Source organism: Zonotrichia albicollis, chromosome 19 (genome assembly GCF_047830755.1).
Source record: "Zonotrichia albicollis isolate bZonAlb1 chromosome 19, bZonAlb1.hap1, whole genome shotgun sequence".
Taxonomy (NCBI): Eukaryota; Metazoa; Chordata; class Aves; order Passeriformes; family Passerellidae; genus Zonotrichia; species Zonotrichia albicollis.
The window spans coordinates 10648111-10672704 of NC_133837.1; the positions used below are offsets into that span (position 1 = coordinate 10648111).

Here is a 24594-nt window from a genome sequence, read left to right on the forward strand (position 1 = left end):
AGAAGAAAAGAAACTGCAATTCCTCTGTAATACCAATCTGCAGATTAACAGAGGCTTTTTCTAGCACTGCCAGCTAAGCCTTTGTAAGGCTGCATCCAAAACAATTATTAAAATTAATCCCAGGTACAAATGGAATTGCATAATATTAATCCTGCTGAAAGAAAAATCTGCTATGATAAATATGTAGAAAACTGACATGAGGAGCAAAGAAAACACCTTTGAAACGCAGTTTTGCTAAGACTGGTCAGGTGCTGTGCCTGTAGGAGCCCAGGAAGATCCCTGGTGGCACTCAGGGGTCCCTCCTTCCTTCTCTGGTGGCCACTTTGGCAACAATCTGCACGTCCACAGCCAAGCAAGAGGCAGCCGGAGGTGGTTTTTTAGTTAGAGATTAAAATAAATATAAAACCCTGGGAGAAAAATGCTTCCATGACTGTGTATAAGACAGAAACATCTAAATACAAAACAAATATTAATGAATTAGCGGCCCAAAAATTACAATTTCAGGGGTCCTAAAGAAAATTCACTTCATCCCAGAAAACAAGTCCTCACCATTACATGAGGCAAACCCAAGGAAACAGTAATTGTGCCCTCCAGATGAACTTTCACATTTCAGAGACAACAAATGGTTTCAGATAATACTTTTACAATGTGCATAATCTAAATTATTAGATGGCAACATAATGCAATTAGCATGACAAAGCTTAATACTGATATAAGTCCTTCTGTTACAGCTTATATTGAGAATTTAATACTCAGGAAAAAATCTGTTCATTGCTCCTCACTGGGCCTTTGGTTTTTATAAAAATAAATTAATTGATGGGTTTTAAGTTTGCACGAAAAGCTTCATCTGTTGAAATAAACCAAAGATGTGCTGCATCAAGCAGATACAATAATTTAACTGCATTTTATTCCCTGTGCTGCACAGGAATCAGAGGTTTTGCACAACAGAGCTGCAACCATGGTGTGAAGCTGTAGTCCCTCTGATCCAGGAGTGACACATCTCTGATCAGAAGGGACAGGGGAAATCCATAAATTCAGCACAAAGGTGCAGGACCAAGGGACTAAGCTTCAAGTGACTGCTGCATTTCCAGTCAGATTCAGGGCATCCCCATCAAATTCATGGAGTGCTTGTGCAAAAAGAAAATAATACCTGGTACAGATATCTTTTTTTTTTTTTTTTTTTTAATTCAGATAAAATCAACATCTCAACCTCTTTTCCACATTCTGGACATTCCTGTTCACTCAAGATCATACCTAAGTGTTAGTGCTGCTTTGATTTTTGTTAGAGCTTTCTCTCCAGTGCCTTTTTCTGAGATTTATGGGCAGCTTTAACGCCTTGAAACAGTGGCAGGGACAATGACAAAGCACTTCTCAGCTCCAGCATACTCAGCCTCTGCAGGTGCCTTTGGAATCTGACATCATTTTGAAGCCAAAAGTGGTCCCTGACTTTGCACCTCCCACCCTTGGGATGAATTCCAGACAAATAATGTGGGACATGAGCTATGGAAGGGCAAACCCCAGCTCAGGCACGGGGCACCAATCATCCATCCCACAAACTGGGATCCTGCCCCACAAATGAGGATTATCCTGCCTGCACTGCAGGGCTGGAGCTGCTGAGAACGAGCTGCTCAAGCATTTTCTGCAAGTGAGCGGCTGAGGAAGGAAAGGCCACGCTCTGGAGATGCTCTGACTCCAGGAATTTCTAATAGCCCTTCAACACAAGGAGATAAATTTATTGTGTGTATTGTGTTGTCTGGTAGCAGAAACAGCAGCACCACCCCCCACTAATTCAGCATTTCTGCTGCCACCCAGAGCAGCACAATCCCCATCTCAGGGTGCATTTGGGGTGAGATGAGTCGGACCCACCTTGATGTGGACTCACTCTGACGTGCAATCAAAGCCAAATCAAAGCCAATTCCCAGCCTAGACAGACTTTCCCTGCACCTCTGCCAATTATTATTGCTGTGCCTTAAGATTCTCCCCCAGCACTGCAACAGGCTTTGACTTAACATTAAACAACCTGCCCTGGGTTATTGAGAGCAAGATGACAAAAGTCCAAACCACAAGAAATCCCACAGTTGATCGTGACCGGCTGCATCTGGCACAGAAATCTATAAAAATGCATTATTTAAGAAAAAAATAAATCGTAGCTCAGAAATAAGATCAGTTCAAGCTGGAATAAAAATGTAGTTTCATAAAAAATACCAGTTGAAAAAGTCAAATCAAATTTGCAGTAAAATGAAACATGGTTACAACATATAAAAAATAATTATAGTGTTAAGTGTTTACAAAATCATATTATCTCCCCTAAGATAAACATGGCTTTAAAAGTGGTTAAAACAAATGTGTCTCCATGAACCACTGTTACTTTTAGTCCCAAATTCACCAATTTGCCTTTAATTCATTCCCTGCCTGCTCCCCTTGCCCACAGTTTCTGCCATTACCTTTGTGCCTGGCTTGTCAATCCCAGCATCAGAGACTGGCACCTCTCTCCTTCCATTCATCACTTCCCCATTTGCCTTCAGCACTCAGCATCATTAATTTATCAAGTCTCATTCCTTTCAACTCCCACGGCTACTTCAAGTGTGACAGAGCATGGTCTTGTGCTATTATTTTTATTTTTTTTTACATATTTCCTGTCAGGCAAAACAAATGAGGCTACTCTGCAGCAAGAGCACAACATCAAGAGAAAATCTGTTACCAGAGCTTAATAGAAGTTTAGGTACATGAAGTATAAACACAGCTCTATGCTGTTTTATTATTATTTTTATTGTTGTTATTCATGGGGAAGCACCTAAAAGAACCACAGAATTTTCCCTATACAGGCAGGCACATTCTCATCCCTGTATTATATGAACTATCTGTAAAAATCTATTAAAGCACTTAGACATGTTTTATTACCACAGCAACAACATTTTTTTCAAGAAGTTCTTCAGCAAAAGAGTAAATTTTGAGCCTGTCAAGCAGCAAAATAAATTGTCCAAGAGAAATCAGCACCATCCAGTTCAGCAGAGCCCAGTTAAATGATTAGTCAGTGCCAGACACGGTGGGAATCCTCCCCACAGAGGGATCTGGGCAGCCTCAAAGGTCACAGCAAACCTGGTTTCTGACACGCCACACCACATTCCCAGAGCAGGAGCTGCACCAGCATAGCCAGGGGGTTTTTTGGAAGATTTTGCAGTCTAGACCCTCAAAAATGAATTTTAGAAAATGCAAAATAAAGGTTTCCCACTTTTTTTTTAATTATTAACAAAATAATTCCATTTGGAAGGCGCTGAACTATTTTCCAGAGATTTGACATTATGCAACTGACAGTCCTCTATCAGCAAACCAGTTCATACCTAAGACTTAGAGAAAGAATTACAACAGGTTTGATCAAATACGACATTTATCTGTGCAACAGCCACTTATTTCACAGATAAATACAGATGCCATGAGTCAGATTTTCTCTTCCTTATTATTTTTTGTATGACACTGCATTATAGATAAGAAAGAAAAAACACCTGAAGCCTCACCCTGCAGAAAGAACAATTCCCAAGTGCTCCATAAATAAAACTCAAGCAGTTCTTGTGATGGAGAGATATTAATTTCAAGTCCCACATCTCTGGGGTTTTTTCCCCTATTATATATGACATTGTTCCATTATTGCACTTCATCACCAACAGTCTGCTGGTGATCCATAGGTTAATAAAATACAGACTTAAAACTGTTCAAGTGACTATCCAAGCACTTGGCTGATCATTTTTCCTCTACCTACCAGCTCCTCTGTCAATACATTCACCACTTGTGTCTGACTTCTGCTCCTGATGCAGCTCAATCTTCTGACTGACTCAATAATTTCATTTTTTACTCTGGCTTTAGTAGATTTCAGCCCCAACATTCACAATCAGCACAGATATGCTCAAGTGTCTCTTAAAATACGCAAACTTGTGGGATTTAATTTTTTAACATGCCCTGGCTGAGAGGCCTCAGTTTAAAAAACAGGTTATCAGTGAGTCAAGCTTTGATTTTATAGAGAATCAGCAATCCACTTCTTGTAAAAGCAACAAACACACAGAATATAATTAACATAACACAATTAAGCAGTTTTTCTGCCTGCCTCAAGATTGTACTAAATAAATATATTAAACCCAACAGAAAAATGTTCTCATGGCTAATCAGTAAAGCAGGTAAATACTTTTTAAAATCAAAGCCTTCTCTGTTAAATAAAGAAATGTTGAATTCATGGAGTGAAATAAAGCCCAAAATATGAATGCTGAATATGAAGTAAGATTATATGTTTAAAACCTCCTCTGCAGAGAACTGTATTTACATAAACTGCAGGTTAACAAATGAAAAATGGCAAAAGCTGTAGATGAAAAACTCTACAGGAAAGTATTAATTAGTCTGGTGCTGATGAAAAGGAAACAAAAATCCTTACCCTAAAGCTTCCTATAATGCTCCTTGATAAAACATGGATTTGTGCTCACATATTACCAGTTTACTTATCACGCCCACAGCATCATGAAATGGAGAGTTTAGAGTAAGTAGTCCATCCAATAAAATGGTGATTTATTTTGGAAATGCAGGGTTAAATGGCAATATTGATTTGAAACACAACTCCTCCATTCAGACAGGTATCTCTGTACAGTCCCTGAATGTGACAGGATTGGGGAGGAAATATGACAGAGGAACAAGGAACAGAAATTAATTAGAGACAGTAAAACTGAAGCAGAAATTTGGAGATGCCACAGGAAGTGGTATAGGAAGAGCATGTCCTGTAGGGATTGGATTATTTCTGTAAATATAGAAATACATTAGAAAAAAAAATATAGGTATCTCCTTTCCAACCCAAAGCATTCTATGATTCTGTGGCATATCTGAGGATGCTGGATCAGATTGGAGCAATGATTATCCCAAGCACTCAGAACAAATTTAAAAAGCCACCACCACATCCCTGATCTCTGAAAATGAAGTTTTAACCAGTGGAAAAAGAAACTTTCATGGTGAATTGGGGGGTGCCACACGACTCTGAAATCAGTATGCTGACAAGGAGATACTCCCAGTTTTGGGGCCTTATGATTCCTGAAGCAGACATCTGCTTCCAGATCCCTGGGGTTCTGAATTATTTTTAAACTCTGAACAAAGAACACTTAGTACCATGGACTTCAAGATTCACAGCTGGGTTATTTTAAGGAGACAAAAAACTTATTGGAATCTTTTTTTTTTTAAATTTTGCAATATTTTAGCTTGAAGTTATTAATCTGTCCCTTGAGGATTCAGGACCTCCTAGAACATTGATTTTAAATATTAGGTGTCTTTCAAAGACACAGGCTTCTCACATGGCCTTGAAATAAACGCCTGAAATATCTCAGTGCAATAACCCAAATGGAGCCCTAGTTAAGGAAGGGGTTGGGTTTCTTGTTGATTAGAGAATCACAAAATGTCCTGAGGTGAAAGGGCCCACAAGGATCACTGAGTCCCCAAAGGGAACAGCCCAAACAGGGATCAAACACAACCTTGGTGTTCCTGGCTCCAAGCAACTGAGATCATGTCACACACCAGAAACCTCATTCTCCAAATCTCCAACTGGAAAATGTAATCCCCATAAACATTTCCTGAGGCTGAGAAGCGAAGATCTTTTATTTTCACAGAGCCCTGTGAAAGCAGAGAGCTCTGCAGAGCAGGGAGTGCAGATCCCATTTGGGGTCAGGAGAGTGGGAATCCCTCCAGATTCCTGTGGGATCCAGGCAGGAGTCAATTCCTCTGTGCCTAATTAGCAATTTGTAAAATACCTGTGTGGAAAGGTCCTTTCCTTGCAGGGATGTGATGGGAGGGGAGTTTGGGGGGGTCAAAGCTCAGCACAAACCCAAACCCAGCTCAGCACAAACCCAAACCCAGCTCAGGCCAAACCCAAACCCAGCTCAGGCCAAACCCAAACCCAGCTCAGCACAAACCCAAACCCAACTCAGGACAAACCCAAACCCAGCTCAGGACAAACCCAAACCCAGCTCAGCACAAACCCAAACCCAGCTCAGGCCAAACCCAAACCCAGCTCAGGACAAACCCAAACCCAGCTCAGGCCAAACCCAAACCCAAACCCAGCTCAGGACAAACCCAAACCCAGCTCAGCACAAACCCAAACCCAGCATAGGACAAACCCAAACCCAGCTCAGCACAAACCCAAACCCAGCTCAGGACAAACCCAAACCCAAACCCAGCTCAGGCCAAACCCAAACCCAGCTCAGGACAAACTCAAACAGAGCTCAGGCCAAACCCAAACCCAGCTCAGCACAAACCCAAACCCAGCTCAGGCCAAACTCAAACCCAGCTCAGCCCAACCCAAACCCAGCTCAGCACAAACCCAGCCCAGGACAAACTCAAACCCAGCTCAACACAAACCCAAACCCAGCATAGGACAAACTCAAACCCAGCTCAGGCCAAACCCAAACCCAGCTCAGGCCAAACCCAAACCCAGCTCAACACAAACCCAAACCCAGCTCAACACAAACCCAAACCCAACTCAGGCCAAACCCAAACCCAGCTCAGGCCAAACCCAAACCCAGCTCAGGCCAAACCCAAACCCAGCTCAGGACAAACCCAAACCCAGCTCAGCACAAACCCAAACCCAGCTCAGGCCAAACCCAAACCCAGCTCAGGACAAACCCAAACCCAGCTCAGCACAAACCCAAACCCAGCTCAGCACAAACCCAAACCCAGCTCAGGCCAAACCCAAACCCAGCTCAGGCCAAACCCAAACCCAGCTCAACACAAACCCAAACCCAGCTCAACACAAACCCAAACCCAACTCAGGCCAAACCCAAACCCAGCTCAGGCCAAACCCAAACCCAGCTCAGGCCAAACCCAAACCCAGCTCAGGACAAACCCAAACCCAGCTCAGCACAAACCCAAACCCAGCTCAGGCCAAACCCAAACCCAGCTCAGGACAAACCCAAACCCAGCTCAGCACAAACCCAAACCCAGCTCAGGCCAAACCCAAACCCAGCTCAACACAAACCCAAACCCAGCTCAGCACAAAAACCCAAACCCAGCTCAGGACAAACCCAAACTCAGCTCAGGCCAAACCCAAACCCAGCTCAACACAAACCCAAACCCAGCTCAGGACAAACCCAAACCCAGCTCCTGACCCCTGAGGAAACATCAGGAGCACAAAGCAGCAGATGGAATCATTGTTCTGACATGGCTTCAGAGGAAAAGCCCAACCTGGAGGATGCACTGAGTCCCCTGACATGACATATAAAGCTTCCTCCCAAAATCAGCCCAAAAAACAGAAATAAGAGGCAAAGCCTCAACAAAACCTGGCCTAATACCGAAAGCCTGCTCCTGCATTTGTTAATGATTCATTACTGACTTGATGATTGTTTTAAAGTTCTTAATGAATTCAAACTCAATTTACTCACAGTAACACGGAGCTTTAGTAAATTTACATCTTACATATTTACAATGGAATTAAATGTCCCTCTTTGTTGCAGGATGACAAATTTTGTAGCTGTCTCCAACTTCAAATTGCTAAACAGATGCTCAGTCAGCCTTCACTGAATCACCCAAATAGCAAAGATTATTGCTTGTCTTCTCTGCTGTTCTGTATCACAAACAAAAATATTTTTTTCTTTTTCTCCTTTTTTTTTTTTCAGAGTAATTCAATTTCTTTTAAAAGATCATTAAAATGAGTTTTAAAGAAAATTAAGGAATATTACTGCACACTCTCAGCATCGCAGGATATGATCACAGAGGATATTCTTGAAGCAGCAAGTTTATGCAAGGTCAGGGCAGAGAATATCCCAAAGGAAAACCCAACTCAGTAAAGCAGCACAAGGCACAAAGGGCTTTAGTCCCAACCATGCTATTAAAGAAATGTTTGCTCAAGACTGGCAGTTCTTGAAGTTTGATGAAGAGTTATTTACAACTAATTAATCTGAAGAATAAAAATTTTACTCTCTTTTCCAATCTCAACTTGCTCTCCTGGACGAACTATGAGTAACAGAAATATCAGAATCTCAGGAAATTCATTCCTGTTGACAAGACCTGACATTGCTGTGTTCACCAGCTCTCACCCCACCAAGGAGAGCTGCAAAGGAGCTCTGAAAGCCATTAATTACATGGAAATGATTTGCCAAACAAAATGATTTTATCATCTGAGGGAAAGTTGGTCAACTGCTCCAAACTTCTGCCAGCCAGTTAATGAAGAGACTTTGGCAGAATCTTCTGCAGAGACCATTCCCAGCAAGAAATGAAACAGCACCTGCATGGCCAGAGAGGGGCAAACAGGGGGTTTGTACTGGATAGAAATTCCTGATCACTCCTTCAGGACGAGGGCACAGTCAGGGCTTAATAGGGAAACAAACAATTAAAAATAATTGTGCTAAAAACTGAATTAATGGAGCAAACAAACACTGAAATAAACCAAAAGTATCATAATCCGCTGAAGTGAAATCCACAGAATCACAATAGAAGAATGAAAATTCTATTTCATTTTAGCCAGAGAATTAAAGAACTATTACATCTGACCGCCAGTCAGCGAAGACAGGTCATAACTCTAAAAGCCATCAGCAGTCCCCACACTTTGCTGGTTTTATCTTCTGCTGTTTATCAAGAGGACATGCCCAGAAATCACTTAGGAATCATTTATTCCTAATCACTTTTTTAGGAATAAAACTTAGGATACCACCTTAAACACAGATGTACTGGAGTAATTCAACACTATTGATTTTCATTAGAAAAGTTACAGAGGGAACACTTAAATATGTCAGGATTTTCACATCTCCCCTTTTTAAGCATGGAGCATTTGCCAAGTCAAGATACAAAAGGAACATTTCTGCTGGCCAAGTAAAATATTCTGTCTGTAGTAAGGGCAGCTTTGTTATTCTTTGTGGAGAGTCCTCTCACCCTCACCTGCCCAGAGAGCTCTGAAAACAAACAAACAAACCAGGAAAACCCCACAGGAAAGACCTAAAAGAGAATAAAAGCTGAGGAGAAATGCCCATTAAAGGAGGGCATTTCTTTCCACCTGATGTTCCTCCACAGGGCTTTTACTCTTTGCTTTGGTCTCAAATGGAAAGATGAACATTTCTCTTTGGTTTCAAATGGAAAAATGAACACTTCTCTTTGGTTTCAAATGGAAAGATGAACATTTCTCTTTGGTTTTAAATGAAAAGACGAACATTTCTTTTTCATTTTCATGCAGACTGCCATTTTTCCCCCCAGTTTTGTTCAAGCAGACAGCAAGTGTTGTTTCAGGAGGCAGCAAGTTATCTTGAAGGGACTCTGCAGACTAATAAAATGCTTTGAAGAGTATTAAGGAGGTCAATCTGTCCAATTTGTTTTAATTGAACTAGACACAGATGGTATATGGTTTAGTTTAATTAGGCTGTAGATAAAGAACATTTCAACTTGCCAGTGTTAGGATAAATCACTAAATAGCAGCATATACTTGGAAATATATAAGGCCAAAACCTTTGCTGCATTAGTGAGAAATTGGGGCAATTTCTACCAAAGGATCAAAAGACTAGTCCCATTAGAAAAAATAAGGAAAAACTTCACAAGGCCCTACATAAATTATGAGTAAATTGAGAAAATTGAAAAATACATTCTGAGAAACATTTATTTACTACAAAACTAATGCTGGTTCTTTCATTACAGGGACATAATACAATAAGGCACAGTAATCTATCACAAACTATAGTTACAATTAAATAGATTATTCCACCCATCCATTAAGGAGATCTAATTATGGACTATCATTAGCAAGGACATAATTCTTTTTTTCCTTTGTTTTTTCAATTACGACCTATTTGTTTTCTCCCTTTATTGACAAACTTCACTTCTAAGTTATCATCTTTTAAGTCAGAATAACTTTAACAGTCTTTTAAAAACTAGCTATACTCAGATGATTTTGCAGAAGGCTGGGTAGACTGGAGAAATCCAGTTAAAGCTGTTTTCCCTAGTCTGCTTTTTTGAAATTATTATTATTCCAGGAAGCTTTTTGAACCAACAGTTTCCTGCCACTTGCCTTATTTACAACTGCACCTCTTTTTAATCACAATGAATAAAACATATACAAAAGCTGCAAAGCTTATAAAAAAAAGATGGGGAGACAGCTGAGCTTTGTATTTTAGGCAAAAAAGATGGGGATGATGGGGACATTTACTCAAATCAACTGCAGCAAATGCCCAGGGGATGGTGGGGACTGCGGGGACAGAGAGCCCAGCTCTGCACCTGCAGAAGAAATTTCTCCTTGCTGTGGTTATTTGAGTCTCCCAAAGCCCAAGGACTGTGGGAGGACACCCTGAACCCACAGCAGCATCTCCAATTCCATTTCCTACTAAATGAACTATAAATTTTTTATCTGGTTTTATAGGCATCACTCTCTATCATTTCTCCAGCCGTTGGTGCCCTCACCACCAGAGCCAGAGCTCTTCCTGCCTGGGATTCTGTAGGAAATGCACTGAACACTTTTGTATAATCAACATTTTCCTGAGGGCTCTGAGTGCAATAGATGCAGCACAGTTTATTTGGCATCTTTGGAGCTTTTCTTGCAGTTGTAAATCTCACACACTCTTTATTTCTGCGATAAAGAAACAGTTTAAATACCAAGTTTGTAAATCAAGCACAGTTCATTAAGCACCAAAGACTCCCACTGACTCAGATGCAAATTTTGTACTAATGTTAGAAAAGCTTGGAAACCCACTGCTTCCCAGACCTTTCCCTGAATTTCTCCAGACTTCCAAAGCAGCACCTTGCATTCAGGACCTGCTGCAAATCTCAGCTGCTGGCCATGCAATCCAGAGCAGTTCTCATTTTTACTGAGCTCTCCCTTGACAAACAAGTCAAGGAAAAAAATTGGAATGCTGAGCCACATAACTTTCAGTCGTGCAGGTTTTTTTCCACCCAGGTATTTGTGGAGCTGCAATGTTTTTAGAATAAATATATGCCGTAAATACTTTTAGATATATGACATTTCTGCACAAGTAGACACACAACTGCATAACAAAAACCTATACAAATAGTAAGTATCTTGTATTTTGAACAGCACAGAACACCTCACCAACTCCCACATCAGGTGTTGATTTATTAACCTAATTTTCAAAAGCACCAAGTGCCTCCTTGCAGCTCCTGCTGGCTCTGCTGGGGAACACAAACACTAATGAGCATAGAAAATGAACAATATCTGTGTGCACATGCCTGCATGTGCATGGATGAGGAATTCCACATCCCCTTTAGAGCAGGGCACATTTTGCCAAAAGGCCTTAATTAAAAAAAATAAATCTCATCTTCCAGATACTTTCATGCATGACACTCTCAGAAGGCAAAAAAAAATCTATTTTGAAGAAGGAATTTGATTTTTAATGTGATCCTTTTGAACCCCAACTTCAGGAAATATTTAATTTTTGGAAGGCTGTATTGATTAAGATGCATTGGTCTTTTATTGCAGTGAGTAATAACCCAAATTCTTGGAGTGTATCCCGAGAATATTGGCAAAACAAGCAGCGATGAACCTGAGGGAGGGGCTGTGACAGGGGCGGAGCGACAGGAAAATGAAATGCAGCACAAGGACGGCTGTAGTGAGAGAAAATTAAACTCTGCTTTTTTCCTCCTTTATTTTAGAACGACTTGAAAACGAAGTTTTATTAGAGGAGCCATTTCTGGAGCGCTGTGTCACTGAAGTGATTCAGATCAGAGCAGCCCGGAGGAGTTGGGGTCTGCGCTGGAGCCTCTCCTCGAGTGACCCCGGGCTCTGCTGCTGCCAAGCACAAAGCTCTGGGCATCACTTTGATTTCATCTGAGCTTGTAAGATCAGCAAACAGCTGCACCTTCTCACACAAGAGCATGGGATTAGTCTGGAATGGGAGAATTGAACATTTTCTACCCCTCTCTATAATGCGCTTCCAGCAATTTAAAGTGTATTTCTATTTCTCTTAATTTTACCTCGGTGTGGGCAGGTTTCTAAATAAAACATGTTAAATATAAACCCATTTGTGTTTGACCAAAGTCTTTCATATTATTTATGGAGAGTCCCCTTTGAGCAGGAATATTGAACAAAGTCTGTTGATTGCAGAGTTCTTTTTATTTCCCTGAATGGTCCAATCATGCTCTTGGCACATGGAGAGACAAGTAGCAGATGTTAAACAGAACTCTGAGGGATTTATACATTTCTCCTAAAAGTTACAGGACTGCTTTATTTCTACTGGGTTTGGGGTTTTTTTTTAACTATCCTTCTATCTTTTTTTTGGTTCTGCTTCTCCCAAAGTCTAAATACCATAGTAATTTGACTCCTATTCTATTTGATATCAAAACAGAGTATTGACTTCACTAAATTTCAAAACTGACAACTGAATTTTGGAAGAACAAGATCAACATGACAAAAGAAACACCCTAAAAATCGGAGAATAACCACAAAAATCAAAGCCTTTGGTTATTAAAATTCTTATTTTTCTTTCTCAAGGGAAGTAAAAATAATATAGTTTTAATATAATTTTAAAAAGGGAATATCATTAATAGGCATTGCAGAATGGGACTTCAGCTTCAGATTTAACAATCCAATCTCTCTACTCATAACTAGGTCAATCTGTAGATACTAATATAGACCTTGGATTTTGACTAAGAAAGAATTTCACAAAGTTATTTATAAAAAGGAATGCCCAGGTCTTCTTGCTGCTGCATGGAAAGATTGTAGGACTCAAATTATCTTTGATTAAACAGAAATATTTTTTGCAGGAAGGAAAAAGTAATTTGGGATAATCCCAGATTTCAAATGATTCTAGGGGAAAAGTTATTTTAGAATAAAACCTGAGACAAAGAAACAAAGAACCTTCTCCACAAACATTCCATGTATTTATGCATGGCCTATTTTACATAGGTTTTCTATATATTCTCATACCAGTCTGTTCCCAACTCCCTCAAACCTCATTTCTGCAGTCAGGGTGCTTTTTGTCCTATTTTTGGACAGGGTAAATCAGAATTTTTATACATTTCTGCTTGTACATACACCCTAAAAGGAACCATTCTCTGGTGCTCACTGGAGTCCCTGTCCAATCAATCATCATTTGCTTTTCATTCCAAGAACTCAGACTCTCAAACTGCACCTGCCTCTGATTTTCCAGGCCACTTTTCCCCCTGGAATGACCAAAGTCCATCTGAAAGATGGAGCAAAAAGCTTTTTATTCCTTTTCACGTATTTTTACCCAATCTCTGGCAACACAAAAGGAAGAATATTGACCCCATGGACTCCAGTCTGTGATTTACAATTCCCAGCATTGTAATTAGACACCAAGTGCTCAATTTAATGATAATAAAGCAATTAGGTGGATAGGAGAAAAGGCTATTTGCAGACCAAAGATGGATAATTTCTCTTCTTATTATAACTTTTATTAAAATATAATTTCTCTTCTTATTATAACTTTTATAAAAAGAATGAAGACCTTAAGATTCAGAAAATGCCTTTTCAAGAAGGGTTACATAGAAATTGCTTTTAGAAATTATACTGCTTCTATTAAGTTTAGTTTTAAGACCTTCTTTTTGATAAACTCTTTAATTAATGTCCCTGCAGTTAATAATTTGCTGCATTCTACCAGTACCTCAGTGCTAATAGGTTCTAACCTAAATAATAACCAGCTTTCAAAAAACTCCAAGTTTTGGGCTTTTTTTTTTTTCTTTTCTAAAAAAGGCAAGAAAAGTAGCCAAAGCTATGCAGACACTTCTTACAGCTATTTTTGTAGAGGCTTTTATCTCCTTTCTGGTCCGTTCTCTGCTGGTCTGATGCTCCTGTTGCCATAGAAACAGACCTGAAGGTGCTTTGATACAGATTACAATGGTGTTCCCAACACTGAGACATTTCTTTCATCCTCAGTTCAGCAGGTACTGTTCTCATGGGGACACAGAGGAAAAGGAATAAATCAATCTCTGACTTTTCCATCAATTAAGTTCTCATTAGCAGAATTTATGATATGCTTCTGCCTTTAGTTTATGAGCTCAGCACTGATCAGTGGTACTTTAAGGACTGAGGTTCATTAATTACACAGGCCATGCCACTGTAATTTATTTGCAAGGGAACAGCAAAAATCAAATTATGAAGGGAATCATGACTGGCACCGTCTTAACTTCAGCAGAAGCATCAGGATTTGGTTTTTCAGCACAGGTAATGCTCCACTGCCTTAAAATCTGTTTGCATCAAGTTTCATTGGGCTGCTAGAAAAAACAGATCAATTATAAAATGACAAGAGTATTAAGATAACACTTAATACATGTTCCCTGAGGTCACTGATTACTTCAAGACAAATCCTATCTATCCCAAAGGCTGACAAAAAAAATCTGTGAGGTACCTGGATCTCTTCAGAGTATGACCCCAATAACGGACACCAATGGATCTGCAGGGGAAGGCGGTGGCAGCTGCTCCCTGCCCAGCCAGGATGTCCCCATGTCCCCTCCCTGCTTTTCCTCTCTCTCATCTCTCTGTTTCAGGGTCACAGAATATTAAGATAACACTTAATACACCTTCCCTGAGGGCACTGATTACTTCAAGACAAATCCTGTATTTCCCAAAGGGTGAAAAAAAAAAATCCGTGAGCTATCAGATCTCTTCAGAGTATGACCCAAATAATGGACATCAGTGAAAATGAGAAAACAAAAGAGCAATGGCCAAGAAGGAAACCAAACTGCTCCTGTGCATGCAAAACTTCCCTGATGCTTTCCTAGCAGCCAATGGACCAATGGATCTGCAGTAAAAGGCGGTGGCAGCTGCTCCCTGCCCAGCCAGGATGTCCCCATGTCCCCTCCCTGCTTTTCCTCTCTCTGTTCCAGGGTCACAGAATATTAAGATAACACTTTAATACACCTTCCCTGAGGTCACTGATGACTTCAAGACAAATCCTATCTATCCCAAAGGCTGGAAAAAAAATCTGTGAGCTATTTGGATCTCTTCAGAGTATGACCCCAATAATGGACATCAGTGAAAATGAGAGAGCACAAGAGCAATGGCCAAGAAGGAAACCAAACTGTTTGGTTCCTTGATGCTTTCCCAGCAGCCCATGGATCAATGGGGCTGCAGTGGAAGGGGGGTGGCAGCTGCTCCCTGCCCAGCCAGGATGTCCCCATGTCCCCTCCCTGCTTTTCCTCTCTCATCTCTCTGTTCCAGGGTCACAGCACCTCCATAAAAGAGCTTTGCTCTTTCCCAAGAGTACAAGTTGTTCTTTTCTCCCCACCCCCAGAGGAGCTTCCCTGGAGCTGGGATTTACACCAAGGAGCTGAGGCCACACCATTTCAACTCAGCAAACTCCTGCAGCACCCCAAGGACAGAGCCCAGCCATCCCCAGAGCTGGGGACACTCTGGTGACACATTAAAATCACTCTGAGCATATGGGATCTGCGGTGCTTTTCAAAATGAGCCCACTTCTTTTATGCCAAATTAAGATTGAATCTAATTTTGGTGCAAGAACTGCCACCTCAACAAAGAGACAGTGCTAAAAATGGCCAGCATTCTGCAAGGCTCTCTCAGTGGTCTGTCTGTGTCTCTTCCAGCTCCTGAGTTCAGTGTGCCATAGTCACTCTTCTTTATTTTAAAACCCACATCGTTTTGGGGGTGGAACCTGACAGAAATGTCTGTGGTGCATTTTACACATGATATCTCATGTAACAAAACAGATTATTAGTAATTTTGAGGCATTCTTCTCCCTTAAACCCGAATATCAGCACATTTACACAGAGTTTAAAGATTGACACAGGAGACTTTTGCCAAGGGGAAACAAAAGCTGACTTGGAAATAATGAATCTCAACCCAAATTGCACAAAACTCAATGTATTCTTAACAACTGGAAATAAGTGCTGTTGGAATTATGCCAACTTCAATTTGGGGAGTTAAACAGAGTTTTGATGGTGAAAATCAGCACCCAGGAGTTGCTGCCACCACAACTGCACCTCATCCACAAGATTTCTCTTTACTACTGGGAATAACTTATTGTGAGTTCTCCTTTTATAGTCCCACTGCCTAATTGTTCTGCAGTGCTAACTTGTGAAAATCAGGGATATTTTTAGGTTCATCATTTATATACATTTCCTAACTGTCTGAGCAGAGCTCTGTTCAGTGATTAACTCTTACCAGCATCACCTATGTTATATTATATATTGCACAGGAAAAGGCTAGAAAGAAAAATATAAAGTCTAAATTTTATGATGCAGCTATTCAGCACTTGCACTGTTCTGGATTGGGAAAATAATAAAAAAAATATTTTTATAAATAAAAAGCTATGAACTTTCAAATCTCAGAGGCTGTAACAAAAATCTAAACTGCACTCTCAGCATCTCAGGCCCAAACCCCATGAACTGAAAGCCTGAAGGGCTGCACTGGAGGATGTGAGCAAATGTTCCTTGGAGGCCCACAGTGTGCAGGCAGGCACCCACCATGGATTTCCTGCCATGGGGGGCTCAGGAGAGCATTCACACAGCTCCTTTCACACTGCAGGCAGAATTTCCATGCAGATGGACACAGAGCCAGTCTGGAGACTGGGCTGCAGGGAAAAAGTGGGAATTACCAGTAGTGATAAAAGTTCATGAACTTGTTCCTTTGTAATTTAATTCTGCTTTTGATGAGGATGGCTCACTGTAGCTAAAAGCCATTTCAGCTGCAATAAAAGGAGCCTGTGCTTTAATTTAGGGATAGAAGGCGCACATGTTTTCTAGGGGGATGATTAATTCAAACACAATCCAGCACAAGAACTGCTTTCAGGTAACCTGGGGAGCTGCTTGCAGCCTCATTCAGATGTAGCAGGTAGGGCCTGGCGTTCGGAAGATCTCGTGATGTTACGGGAAGACAGGGCCCCTGTCCCCTTAGATAAGAAAATTAACATAGGAATGTAGCCCCCTGAACCAGATGCCCAGGTAACTTTCCATCCCTACTAACCATAGATGGTAAGGACAGACCCTCACCTGACGTAGAAGCCCCTTAGACTATAAAACCCCACGAGAAGAGAATAAAGGCCTTTGATCCTCCACCATATTGGTGCCCGCGTGTTTCTTAGGCCCGAGCGACCCTGGGGAAGTGTCCGGTTATCTCGGCTGTTTGAAGGGCCTGGAAAGGCCCGGGGTGGCCTTGGGCAGCCCGCGTATCGAAGGACGAGAAGAGGCTTCAGTTCTTCTTTCGGTTTTTATGTTTATTAATTGTTTATCTAAAAGATTTTCTTTCAGCCCGACAGAGGTCTGCTCAGCAGTCAGCCATGAGCACACTGTGCCGTCCTCCGGACCGCCACGTATCTTTATACCCATGGTTACGTGTACAATATTTATCATTTTTCCCCAATACCATTTATTCTCATTGCTGGGTGCACTCTCAGTAATAACCAATCCAAGAGTGCCACCATGGCCAAAGAAGATGGAGGAGAAGAGGAAGAAGAAGGAGGACAGGACACGCCCCGATTCCTCCATCTTACTCCTCTAAACCCCCCTGTACAGAAATCCTAAACCCTGTGTCTCACCCTCTAATTAGCTAATCTTTTCGCCATTCACCCCGGTGAAGTCCTCTTATCTTCATACAGGTGTCGTCTCCCGTGTAGGGTCAAAGTCCAGCCACCAGACACTTCTGGCAACATTCCAGGACTCCCGGGCCCCCCAAGGGTGCTCTCGGTGGCTCGGCATCTCAGGACTCAGATCCTGAGATCCCACAGGATCCCACAGAGGGAAGGGGGTGGCCGTGCTGTTTCCTGAAACCAGGCCGCCTGCCTTGTATCAGAAGGCAACATTCAGGAGAGCATCAAACCCCTCAGGACAGCCAGGGATGGGCCATTCCTGAACCTCTGTGCCCAAAACCTCCTCCCAGTGCCGGAGGAAAATGAGCCCAACATATCCCTCTCAGGATGCACAGACATTTCTCTGCCTTCCTTTAAAAAGAACCTTACCTCTGCACTTCCAATCAAATTGGAATTTCATTGTCAACATAACCACACTTTGTAATGAGCCAGTGTCACACAGCACCATGGAAAAAATAATTAAACATTACAACTCCAAGCAACTTTCCCCCACTACAGGGCTTTGAAGGCAAAACCATAGAAACAAAACCTTTATTTCTCCATAAACTGCTTTGGATACTCTTCAGGGATTCAAAAGTCAGAGATTCACAAGCAAGAAAATGTTTATTTTTGTAAGAAAAACAGTACTGCTGTCCTGTAAAATTTGTTTTAAAGCGCCTATGATAAATAATAGAAAGAATACAAATTTTCAGCTCCTTCAGTATCACTTACTGCACTGACTGTGATCATGCTGATTTTGTTATCCAGGAGATGCTTTTGGGGAAAAGGCTGTGTAACACAGCAAGGATCACCATATTTTGACAAAAATACGTTTGCACTGTAATTGCATTTTATTAAGAATATTACCTACTGCCTGCATCTAATAATGTCTATTGCAAACAAAATCAATGTGATTAATAATTATCATAATTAGAAACCACAGACATGCAAACACTTTGAGTTGTTTCCTTAATCTGTAAATAGAGGGGGCTTTAAATTTTCTCTTTAGGGAATGCAATGAAAAATTGCATCAGAGCTGTTTAGGAATCACTTCCAAAAATTCATAAAGGCTTCTTTTAAAGAGAAGATTTTTGTCAATTTGGCAAGCAGTGAACTGCCTCTTGCCAGGCCTCCCTGCAGTTGTGTATCTTTTGTGATGAAGCAAGAAGGTTTTCATCTTAATTAAAAAGAAAATATTTCTGGGACAAGATTGACTATTACTCAGAATTCAGATTAGCAATGAAACCTTTCCCCCAGACCTTAGTGAGATATGGTTGGATTTGATGATCTTCAAGATCCTTTCCAATCTAAGTGATTTAATGATTCTACAATATTTTATCAAATTATGTTTGTTGCTGCTCCAGTCTCAAAATGCCCAACATTTCTAACAGTTGTTTTCCATTGTAAAAAAACAACTACAGAGTTAAAAGCAAATCAGACAAGCCCTGCTGCTGCATTTCATTATCCTTGGAAAAAGACTGCAAAGCTTTCTGATTAAAATCCCTTTTTAACTAGTTCTGTAGTAAATCTTAATACTGTGCTTCCAGTTACTGCCTTTTCTTCTCATGTTTGGTTTGGTTTTTGTAATTCCCCAGCTCTCTTTTTCCACTCTGAAACCAGCCTCCTACATGTAAATATGATCTAGAAACATGATTAAATGCCAGTGGGGGAAATAAAACAGAAAAAAAAAAAAATCAGCATTTCCTGGAACTGAATAGAAATCTGGACAAGACACCTAAGCCCTCCAGGGCAGACCAGTTATATTAATTTATTCTGGCTTAGTACAGAGGTGATTCTTCAAATCATTTTTCTCAGTAAGAGTGCAGTAAATGTGGACATCAGCACTCCCCCAGCCTCAGGGCAAGCCCAGCCCCTGAACATCAGCATCTCTGAATTAAGAGTTTCCCACTGCTCCCCCAGCACATGAATTTTTAAGGGTCAATCTTTCTCCTCCCAGCTCTAGAATCACAGAAACCATAAATGAAAATCACAGTGGAAGCTCACAGGGCTCACGTCCCATCTCCCCACAGAGCACTCAGGGAATATCCAAATATCCACAGCACTCTGGAGAGAGGGAAAACCCAAGAAAAAAAAATTCTGAATTTCTTCTACTGGCAGCCGCTGGCAGCAGTTCCCCATCACCACACCCAAACCCCTGCCCTGTTATGGAGTTATTTGTCCCTAAGAGACCTGGGCACAGTTTAAGAGACAAAAAAATACTCAAAGATTGTGCTTTAAAGAACTTTAACACTTCAGTTCTTTCCCGAATTCCAAATTAAGAGGTGCAGAATTCAACATAAAACATTTCCCTGAAAAACAGAATCATGATTTCTGTCATATCTTTGCCTCTGTACCAGGGGTGCACAGCTGGCCAGCAGGGAATTTATGATCCACTGAAAACCCTGCTTCAGTTTCCTCTGAACCACTGTCTTCCTGATCACACTGACTGACTTTTATTTTTGCTTTTTTGTATTTTTTCTCCTCTTATGAGTGATTTTTTTGTTGTTTTAATAAATTATATCTTTACACACAGAAAAAATCGAAACTATTAATCACTCTGATTTACTTTTATTTTTGCTTTTTTCTTATTTTTCTTCCTCTCACCAGTTATTTTTTGTTGGTTTAATAAATTATATCTTAACACATCGAAAAAAAATGTGAAATATTGTACTCTAGAATTGCATTATCTCAATGTCCAACCCACTGATGAAAACACCCAACTCCTGCAGCATCCCACAGAACCTCACAGTTGTTCACATTCCCACTGAGCTTTCAAATGTGCTTAAGATAATAAAGCTCCCAAAAATTTCAGTATCAAGAGGATAATTGACTTGGAAATTGCAGCATGTCACCTCTGACATCCCTGGGTTCAGTTACCCTGCAATGATGAGAGGGTAAAACAATATTTGCTGTTTGATTTTATGTAAGGACACATCTGGATCTTCCCATCCATTCTCTCCAAGGTGCTTCAAGAAGAAAGACTCACCAAGCAGAGCCAGATTTTAAATCCTTTCACTGTTGAATCACTCACTCTAATTCAAATTATTTTCACTTTTTAATTTCTATTTATTTTGCTCGCAGTTCTCCCTTGGATTCTCTATTATTATAATCTGAAATGGAAATAGTGCTGATCCAGAGGCCATGCTCTGTGAGTTCCTGTGCACTCAAAGTCTTATAAAACCTGTACTGAAACACAAAATACAGTCAAATACTACTTTAAATTAATGCTTGAGTTTGTTTAATTACATGCAGCATGTAATTAGGAACATTTTAATATATAACAAAGACACCTTCTGGTCACTGAACTTCATTAACAAAGAAAACAAATATTTAACTCCATTTTTCAATAAACTGACCAATTATCCCTCAATATTGCACACATCTTAACAAAGCTCATTAAAGCACAACTCCATTTCTGAGGCTGCTCTTACATTTCTACACTGATTTACCAAAGTTTTAAGTATTTCATGTATGACTTAAGATAGTTTTAAGAACATCAAGCATCTTCCCAAAGCAAGCACCTGATCTGGAGATGAGGCAGCAGCAGGAGCTGTTAAATTCCCCTCAGCACCACCATAAAGGGGTGGCCATAAAGAGAAAATGAATAATTTCTGTTGAGAGCTGTCAGACAGCAGGAAAACAACTTCCTGAGCTGCTTTTGCTAAGAAACCAGAGCTCACACCCTGCCAAGTAATAAGGAAATGCACAATTTTTTGATTGTGTGACTTCTTGTTTCACTGAAACAGGATATTGCTCCCCAGACACCACCACTGCAATGGATGAGCACTTTATTCCCAAGTATTATTTTCCTTTTGGCACAAACAGACATTTCAACCTCACATTTCAGCTACTCTGAGTAAAACAAGAAGAGACTCACTTTAAGCTTTCCTCTTTTACACTCACCTTTATTAAGGCATTATTTTGCAAGGACTGCCTCATTTATATTAAAAGTACAGAGCACCATAATTTAACATTATTCTGATACACAACAATTATTATTATATAATGATTGTAATTATTATAATTATTGCTCTGGAAAATTAATTTTATTAATGACAGTATTAGTCTTACAATTAATGGAAAGGTAACACTGGAGCATTTGAGTACACAAATTAATTGTGCACCTGCACAAAGTAATTTAGAAAAGGATGTTTTAATATTTAAAAATCTGCTAAATGTTATGTTAAGCTTTATAGCACACTACATTTCAAAACAAAGCTTGCAGCAACTGGGAGAGGAATCAGTTGCTGAATTGTAAAAGGGTTGAAATTACAGTCAAACATTTCAGTAAATTAAAGTATAATATTCTACAATCCTCTTTGTGTAACAGTACCCACTAATGTAGCACAGTTTTAATAAAACATATTTATTTTCTCATTGCTTTTAATCTTCAAACTGTTTTTGAGCTATTGCTGCTGTGTAAATACTGAAAATGATCATTTGGTAACCCAAATACAGGAACGCGACATTAGGCTGATTTATTTAATCACTGAGCCCAAAACCCCAAATCACAAAATGCAGCCAGCAATATTAAAGACCATTAACAACCTGGCACAGACTCTGTCACCAGGAAAAGAGTTCAGTAAAATTAAATGGTCTCACACACAAACCTGCGTTCTCATTTCTGAACTCCAGGTGAACAACCCCAAAGAGCCATCTTATAAAAAAAATAAATATCCAAGAGCACTTCTAAGAGCCAAACCATTCATTATGGACACAGCAGAGCCACTCATGAGTGCCACCTCTCAATCAAGAATAACTTCCATTAATATCCTAAGTGAGCACTAAGCTCAAACCAGATTTGGGTTCAGAAAAGCAAATATATGAAGAACAATTTTGGTTTCTTGCTCTTGCCTCACCAGTTTTATTGGTAAGGTCTGTATCAGCTAAACAAGAGATACTCAACACTCCTAACTCAATTACACTCCTAACTTTAGCATTTTTCTTCTGCACCTAAATATAAATGATGTGAAATGTATTAAAATGGAAGTTTTAAAAATTCTTCTCAGTTCTTCAACATTTCCCCATACTTAAATTTAAAAATGAGAGAACTTTTTAATATCTGAAATTTTCCAAGACCCCTTGTGGCTCCTGCCCATATATTGTTCACTGACCTCCTGGCTGGCATATTGAAACAATTCATGAGAAGCTCATTAAAAGCTAGCAGGAAAATTCTTCTGGTGCATTTTATCAGAGGAGATAATAGCCTACAATCTAGAGCATGAATATGTGATAAGAAACAAAACAAAGCCATTCAGACAAAGAACACTTGGAATGCATTGTTCCCATAAGCAGATGTTAAATTACTTCACTGTAAAGTGGGATTTCTAAAACCCAAAGAAATGTTATTTTTATGTGAACAAACGAGATCAGTTTATTATTTCAGCAGGGTGACACAAAGATCCCGCACATGTGTCTCACCAGGCAGGCAGATGTGTGGGGAGGAAAACTGGTTGTGGACCAAAAATGCCACAGAAGTACTGACAGAGGAGGATGGAATGGGAGTAGCCAGACTCCTAGACTAGCTCAAACATGAAAATAAAATAAAAACCCAGTAAGCCAGCTGGCTGAAGATTAAATTGTCATTTAACTGGAGCTACAGATCTTTGTGTGCAGTGAGACACGGACCAGAGACAGCTCAGAAGATACACTTTGAGATAAGACAGGTACTAAGAAAGTTCAGAGAAAGCTTCAGCCTTTCTGGGAACTGTTAATGTCAAATACATCCAACATAAAGCAAAGAAAATAAAATGCTGATTCATGGCTGGGTGAACGCCTCAGGGTTATCACATTCTGAGGATATTGTTCTTGGTCACACTCTCAAGCTTACTGCTCTTACCAAAAATAGATTTTTCAGTCCATAAGTGTTCACTTCACAACTGTTAAAACCCACTTGGACTCAATTATCTGTCGTGAAGAACCCATTGATCCTGTTTGTAATCCACTCTCATGGGTGTAACAAGATAAATCTGTGTAAAGCAGGCTCTGAAAAGTCAATGTACTCACATCAGTGTCAGGCCCCTTGTCAGCCCCAGGACAGGAGAAGGTAACGAACTCATGGCACCTCTTGTGAACCACAAAACAGCAAACTGGCAAAAAAAAAGGGGGGAAACAACAGTTAGAGTGGTTGGTGGTGGTGTTCCTTTTTCTATTTTGTAACAAATGTAAAATAAAACCTAAATATTTCACCTGTGAGTCAAGGAAAGCAAGCAGAGTCCCATGTAAAATAAAGACACAAGACACCAAGCAAACACTGTGATTAAAGAGGAGATAAGCATTCACATTCAAAAGCCAAGAGACTCCACACAATGATAAATCTTGAATGCTGGAGACAGCCCACAGTGCTCAAATCCAGCGTGGGATGAGCAGCTCCACAAAGGCACATTTCCTGAATCTCAATCCTGCTCTGTCACAGAACTGTCAGTGTGCATCCAGGAGGGATGGGAGGGATGTGCAGCTGGAATGAAACCCATCCTTGGGGCTGGGATTTGCTCCCCTGCATGCCAGGGGAAGGGCTCTACAAAAATCCAAATCTTTCCCAGCTTAATTACTTCTGTGAGGGACCAGAGCTCTCTGTGAGTGAGGCTGTTCTGGAGAACAAAGTGTACTCATAGCACAGAATGGCAGGAGATAATGGGAAAAGAAAATTAGCTCCTGATTGCAATGTGAAGCCCATTTAAAATTTATGAATGATCTCAAAGAACTTTTTCTTTCTGAGATAAAAAAGTTCCTGCCATGGGATGGAGGCCATAGGTGGTCACACAGGTCCCTCCAAACCACAGCAAAGGAACCATTTCCTTGAGGGTGCTTACTTTAAGAGTCAGAATTCCAGTTTTCACTCCCACTATGGGCTCTTTCACAATATTAAACTTAGTTCAGATATTTTGAAATTGGTCCACATTTCAACAAAAGAGGCAATCAAGACTTGAGATTGAAAAAACCTTGTAATAAACACCATGCCATCAAGCAGTGAGTCAGGAGACTATAATGAAATGATTTAAAAGTAATTCACAGCTTGTTTATAGGCAATGCATTCTCTGTATACTTGAAATTTTGCATTTCCAACACATAAAACCACACTATTCCCCAAATCTCAAGAATA

General features: G+C 40.3%; 1 protein-coding gene across 4 annotated transcripts in view; it reads right to left on the reverse strand.

Annotated features, from left to right (window-relative positions):
* Positions 1-24594, reverse strand: part of PRKCA (protein kinase C alpha) — a 152045-nt gene that overhangs the window by 67733 nt on the left and 59718 nt on the right. For all 4 annotated transcript variants that reach the window (XM_074554900.1, XM_074554899.1, XM_074554901.1 and 1 more), the window contains one exon: positions 23499-23581. In XM_074554900.1, coding sequence (XP_074411001.1) covers positions 23499-23581 — 83 coding nt within the window. The remainder of the gene's footprint in view (positions 1-23498; positions 23582-24594) is intronic.